The 7,273-nt window shown below is 40.9% G+C and overlaps 1 gene segment (V, D, J or C); it reads right to left on the bottom strand.

The window, feature by feature from the left end:
• Nucleotides 1-3,462: 3,462 nt before the first annotated feature.
• Nucleotides 3,463-3,932, bottom strand: LOC115579529 (Ig kappa chain V region 3547-like; the record flags this gene model as incomplete). The annotated part of the segment is given in 2 exon segments: nucleotides 3,463-3,773; nucleotides 3,881-3,932. Coding segments are annotated over 2 exon segments (363 nt in total), but the record flags the coding sequence as incomplete, so codon positions are not given.
• Between the last annotated feature and the right edge of the window lie 3,341 nt (nucleotides 3,933-7,273).

The following is a 7,273-nucleotide window of genomic DNA, read 5'->3' on the forward strand; positions in this document are numbered from 1 at the left end:
GTGTGTCCTCAGTGAAGTGTATCAGTCTCTGCTGTAGCTTCCAGCTGCAGCAGTCAGTTCAGTTTCTGTTCAGTCTGACTGAGGGAGGTTTTTGTACGACGGTTTTTCACTGTGTGAACACATACTGACTGTTGGGATAGTGAAAACTCTGACAGTAGTAAACTGCTGCATCTTCAGCCTGAACTCCACTGATGGTCAGAGTGAAGGCAGAGTTTGATCCACTGCCTGTAAAACGACCTGGAATCCCTGATGCTCGAGTGCTAGCAGCGTAAATGAGAAGTTTAGGAGTTCCTCCATCTCTCTGTTGGTACCAGGATAAATAGTTATCATAATAAACATCCTGACTGGTCCTACAGTTGATGGTGACGGAGCCTCCCAGAGCAGAGCTCACTGCTCCAGGCTGAGTCACTGTGTACTGACCTCTGGACTCTGAGGACACAGAGACAAAAACATAAAGCAGCGTCATGGTTTTGTGGGCTTCATTTCAGAGGGACGGATGTTGATAGAGGAGAGGAGTTTGATTCTCTGGACTTTACCTGTGAAGCAGCAGCAGAGGAGAGTCCAGATGAGGACGCAGATCAAAGTCATGTTTTTGATGAGGAGGATTTCTGTGTCTTCTGTTGTCATGAAGGACAGCTGTCAGTCATCCAGTGTTCAACTCTCAGGACTATAAACTCTCCCAGAGCACTGGAGCATGGTGCTGCTGATGCAAAGTGGCTCTCTATGGAAATGCTCTGACTGACTCCAACAGGGACTTGGATTACTCTCATCATGCTGTTCATCAATGGACCACTCACTTGATTAGATCATTGATCAGCAGCATGTCATTGTTGATTTCTTTGTGAATTTGGGTTTTTAACAAAAAATACGTCAGAGGAACAAAATGCAACCTTTAACTTTTTATCTTTAGTAGTGAAACCTGTCTGTCGTCATGGTTCAGCAGTGATGCCTGTCTGTTGCCATGGTTACTGAGCTCAGAGAGGGACGTGAAACATTCAAGATCAGTTTCATCCAATCTGAGGAAGACCAACAGAACTAGAAGCTCCTCTGCTGCAGCCAACAGGATGGAGTTTAGTTGAGCTCATGTAAACTTTATTAATCTCTCTCTCTGCAGTGGGTCGAGTTGTTTTACTGGTTACTTTTGCTGCTTTTACTCTTTCTATCTGCAACTCTGTGTCTTTCTGTCTCACTCACTGTTACTGTCATCACACCTATTTAACATTATTCAACTTCAGATATTGAAATTCTCATTGTTGCAGCAATCAGGTGCTTTAAAAGCTGTAAGACAATTGATATATTTGTTCTTTGAATAAAATATTTCATCATGGATGTGTGTTTATACCAACAAAGGATCCCTTACTCTATATTTTCACATGTTCAGGATTATAACTCATATCAGGGTAATATTTTCTTGTCCCTGGTGATATGTACATTAAAACTCTTTGGGATTACTTCAGGCATTGACACAGTTATCCTCTAGCTTGTTCAGTGTCATCTGACAGTGTCTGATTTTAGCAGTAGTATCATAAAGCCAATATAAACAACTTGAGAATTTAATTAAATCTTTTTAAAATGTAGTTTTTGACATGAATTTAAAATCTTCAATAGAGTTTTAAGGATTTGATAGAAAATGTAGCATATCATCAGCATACAATGATATCCTTTTCCTAAAGAATTTAGACATGGTTTTCTTGTTGTTTCATGTTTGAAAAGTTACATCAGTACTGAGTGATAAATTACATGCTGTCACACTGGTATTGAGATGCTATTATCTTAACAGTGTTATATCTAAAAGAGTATTATCTCATTTATGCTGAAAACACTGAAAATTGAAAATGAAAATAAAAGACACAGACATCAACACTGAGATGTCCACATTTTTAGGGCAGGGCTGTACTGGCACAACTGCTTATGTGCACAGTTGTAATATTATTTAGAATAAGCAACTGATAGATATTGTATATTTTCTCTCTTTATATCTGAAACGATATTACAGAAGGACAAACAGCACAATCCAAATGATCGAGGATATTCAACCTCAGCAGCTGCAGAATTGGTCAAAACTGTAAAACTGAAATGAAAACAAAATCTCAAATAAAGGCTTCACATGTACAAGATGAAGAACTCTCACTTTGTGGTGTTTCATTCAATTGATTCTGATTCTGTTCATTCTGACTGAGGGAGGTTTTTGTACGATCACATGAGACAAAAACATAAAATAGGAGCTGGGGTTGGGCTGGGTTTCTGACAGATAAACTGTATGTGTCTCACATAGTTCTACAAGTGTCCACAAAGTAAAATGAATCCTATAAACTATAAAGTGTGAAGAGAATGTATTGCATTTGAAGGATATTATCAGTATTTTATATCATCATTGTATCATTATCAGCAGGGTCATTTTAACATACATTACAAGTGATGTGCTTTTCTATGAACACAAGCCCATTAAAGACGTAGTGTGATGAGTTTTGTTCAAAATGAAATCTCCGACTAAAATATAAATTGTATGTAGTTCAGATTTGATCAGTAATGTTTTAAAAATTATGTTTAAAGACTTGCTATGTGTTTTATTTGGGCTGAATTTCAAACCTCCTCTAGACTGATGCAGTGGATTCAGATCACTGTGTACAGGCTGTGAGACTGGCTGCTAATTAATGAGGGGAAGCAGTTTGGGACGTTCCCCTCTCAGCCAATCAGGGTGAGAAGACGGCCTTTTGTGAAGGCTTAAGAGAGGTGGAGAATGGCCTCCAGGTCAGTCTGATTCTGTCCTCATGTCTAAAACCTCTGAAGTGTCTCTGTTTCTGTGTAGCTGTTCATTCAGAACAGCTTCTTTTGAACTGAGGAAGGTTTTTGTATAAAGTTGTATCGCTGTGTGAACGAGCGGCTGTAATCCTGCTGACAGTAGTAAACTCCTGCATCTTCAGTCTGAACTCCAGTGATGGTCAGAGTGAAGTCGGTCTCAGACTGACTCCCACTGAAACCATCTGAGACTCCAGACTGACAGGATCGAGCTTTATAAATGAGGAGTTTAGGAACTTCTCAGCTTCCTGAAGATACAACTGCAAGTCATCAGTAACACCTGAACTGACTTTTCATCTGATGGTGACAGTCTGCCCTGGAGCAACAGACTGAGCTCCAGGAGACTGAGTCAGGAAGACTTGTCCTGATGAATCTACAAAAACGTTGGAGTCTTGTATAGATCAAGACTTTGGTCATTAGTTGTCCCAAGTTGGCCCGCCTCAAATATTTAACAAATGAGATATGAACGTGGAATCATCACGTGAACGGGATCAACGAAGTGTGTGTGTGTGTGTGTGTGTGTGTGTGTGTGTGTGTGTGTGTGTGTGTGTCCTCAGTGAAGTGTATCAGTCTCTGCAGTAGCTTCCAGCTGCAGCAGTCAGTTCAGTTTCTGTTCAGTCTGACTGAGGGAGGTTTTTGTATGACGGTTTTTCACTGTGTGAACACATACTGACTGTTGGGATAGTGAAAACTCTGACAGTAGTAAACTGCTGCATCTTCAGCCTGAACTCCACTGATGGTCAGAGTGAAGGCAGAGTTTGATCCACTGCCCGTAAAACGACCTGGAATCCCTGATTCTCTACTATTAGCATTGTAAATGAAAAGTTTCGGACTTTCTCCATCTCTCTGTTGGTACCAGGCTAACCGGTTATTACTATAAACATCCTGACTGGTCCTACAGTTGATGGTGACGGAGCCTCCCAGAGCAGAGCTCACTGCTCCAGGCTGAGTCACTGTGATCTGACCTCTGGACTCTGAGGACACAGAGACAAAAACATAAAGCAGCGTCATGGTTTTGTGGGCTTCATTTCAGAGGGACGGATGTTGATAGAGGAGAGGAGTTTGATTCTCTGGACTTTACCTGTGAAGCAGCAGCAGAGGAGAGTCCAGATGAGGACGCAGATCAAAGTCATGTTTTTGATGAGGAGGATTTCTGTGTCTTCTGTTGTCATGAAGGACAGCTGTCAGTCATCCAGTGTTCAACTCTCAGGACTATAAACTCTCCCAGAGCACTGGAGCATGGTGCTGCTGATGCAAAGTGGCTCTCTATGGAAATGCTTCAGTTATGTCAACCTGGACCCTCCCCATGAGTTTTGTCTGAGACATCCAAGAATAAACATACAGGTGGGTAGTATTCAGAGAAATATAATACAATTATTGAACCCACATCGACGGAGGAATACAGTGTGTCCATTATATCTTTTCCATCGAAAGATGGGCTTTACTTAACATTCATGAATGTTCAACTGCCTTAAGCTGCTTGTTATCCTAATCCCTTCATGTTGACATCAATCTATCATTTCTTCTGAGTTTAGAGATTCCATGGTGCTTTTCCAAACTGAAACATTGTCTGTATTGAACCAGTGTCCACCGCTGCCTGGAGAAGTCTTGTCCTGTAAATTCTAAAATAACATTTGGTCTTGATTTTCCTCATGTAGCATACTTGCAATGAGGAACTATTTGTGGAAAGTTTGTTTTTCCTTCCTCAACAGGGATGAGGACGACTGCTGTTATTTTATAATAGCAGCTGGGTCTTGATTTACCTCAGCTTGGTGGGTAACACTCTTTTAGAGATGGGACAGTGATTTCTAAATTTCTCTGTACAATAAGGTATTTGGTCATATGTAACAAGAAACCTATTGTTTTTAATCTACTCCTCTTGGTAAGTTCTCATCATGTTCTACATCATAATGCATGTACAAATCTGCTCTTCTATAATCAGTTATACTCAATGAAATATGTCTAAAATTGGACAACTAATCCAGACCCACAATATGTTGATTAGAATTTACCATGTTGTTAAATTTATTGCTATTCAACTCATTGTAACTACTGAATTGTGCTATACAAATAAACTTGTCTTGCCTTGCCATTGCTGACCATTTGCCATTGCTGTCTGAAGCCTTTAAATCTCAAGCAGGGCATTGTTGTTCTGAAGATATTGATGGAGATATTATTCAAGAGACTCCTGACCATTCACTATTGCTGACTAAAGCCAATTAGTTAAGCATTTTAAAGTTTTGGTGACATGCTTTCTACTAGGGGTGTAACAGTTCTGAACTGAAATCAAAAACCTCGGTTCAAAGGACTTAGGTTCAGAAACTCATTCTATCTTCCCGAACCTCGGTTCACCCCCACCCCGCTCCTACCGCACACGCGTGTCAGGTTAGTTTTATTCTGAAAGATGGCTAATAAACCTGAGCTAGCAGATCTCTGGTCACACTCCAGTCAGCCGTGTGGAGACATTTTGGATTTCCAGTTGATATTAACCCGGAATAGCCACTGGATACGTGTCCGTGGCGTTACGGCTCCGATCTGGTTTTGCTCCGCCGTCCAACACCCACCGGTTGCAGTTTGAGTTCACCACGGCACTGTACGGTAGACAGCTGGCTTCGCGAGGCCGACGAGTTCCCACGATAACCACATGATCACTTGCGACCGTAGTTATAGGTCTGTGTTATAAACACAACAACAGGAAGTGTTCCCGACCGAAGGATATGTAGAAGAGCTTGTGTTTGTCTCGTTTTTTGAGATTTGAGTGCTGGTGTCAACACGGAGGGTTTTATTATGAAAAATAACCGGATGTCATATTGTTGTTTTGGTGATTGACTTCCTGTCTGCTCGGTGCTAAATTCAGCTGAAAATTCACACAAGTGACCATCTGTTGGAAATACTACAGGCAGCGGTATTAGAGTGGAAGATTGACAAACCAAATGTCACCATTCCCGTGACAACGCACAACGCCAAATAAATGTAGACTGCTTTTTATTTTTATTATACCTCAGACTGGTGTAAGACGTTTTTCCTTTTTATTTTATTCAGACAATGGAGACTTTTCTTCAGACAAATGTTTATTTTTGTATTCCTGGATAGTTGAGAGATTAATAGAAGTGTCTTTAAAAAAACATGTACATATATATGTTGTTTATTTATTGTGGACTGGTCTAAAGAGAAGTGTTATACTTGGTTAAGTTAATAAAACTTAAGTAATGTTCATGTTCTTGTTATTGCAATGCAACAATCCTTTAATAAAATCCAGGAATTTTTTCTGGAAGTTTTCCAAAAGGTTTTTCATCATGTTTTTAAAAACTGAGGTTTGAACCGAACCGTGAGTCGAAAACCGAAGTTCGAACTGAATCGTGGGTTTGGTGAACCGTTGCACCCCTACTTTCTACCATGTTTCATCTCCTAGCAGATTATGGCATTTCTGTTCAGATATTCATGGCTTGTTTCATTCCTGCTTGATTAGTGAGCCTGCTTGGCTGAAATACTGCCTGTGGTTTTTGGGATGCCTGGCCCTCTTATTTTGTGGAGGAATTATCGGCTGCTGCTCAGGGCAGATGTTAATTTATTACAAAATCTCCCTGCAGAATTGATGCACCAAATGCTTTTTGTCAAGGCTTAATCAGAACATATAATCTGTTAATCTGTTCAGTCTTCAGTCTCTAATATCTTATTATCTTCACTAAATTAACTTTTCTCTACCGATTGACTGTATCTGAAATGTGATTTGATGAATGCACATGTTTGGTTGATAAATGTGTGTTTGAGTGTAAGTGATAATAGTGACTGTGTGTGTGTGTGTGTGTGTGTGTGTCCTCAGTGAAGTGTATCAGTCTCTGCAGTAGCTTCCAGCTGCAGCAGTCAGTTCAGTTTCTGTTCAGTCTGACTGAGGGAGGTTTTTGTATGACGGTTTTTCACTGTGTGAACACCCACTGACTGTTGATTTCATGTTCACTCAGACAGTAGTAAACTGCTGCATCTTCAGCCTGAACTCCACTGATGGTCAGAGTGAAGGCAGAGTTTGATCCACTGCCTGTAAAACGACCTGGAATCCCTGATGCTCGAGTGCTAGCAGCATAAATGAGACGTTTAGGAGTTTCTCCATCTCTCTGTTGGTACCAGGCTAAAAGGTGGTATGGGCTGCTATAATAAACATTCTGACTGGTCCTACAGTTGATGGTGACGGAGCCTCCCAGAGCAGAGCTCACTGCTCCAGGCTGAGTCACTGTGATCTGACCTCTGGACTCTGAGGACACAGAGACAAAAACATAAAGCAGCGTCATGGTTTTGTGGGCTTCATTTCAGAGGGACGGATGTTGATAGAGGAGAGGAGTTTGATTCTCTGGACTTTACCTGTGAAGCAGCAGCAGAGGAGAGTCCAGATGAGGACGCAGATCAAAGTCATGTTTTTGATGAGGAGGATTTCTGTGTCTTCTGTTGTCATGAAGGACAGCTGTCAGTCATCCAGTGT

This window comes from Sparus aurata, chromosome 3 (genome assembly GCF_900880675.1).
Source record: "Sparus aurata chromosome 3, fSpaAur1.1, whole genome shotgun sequence".
Classification (NCBI taxonomy): Eukaryota; Metazoa; Chordata; class Actinopteri; order Spariformes; family Sparidae; genus Sparus; species Sparus aurata.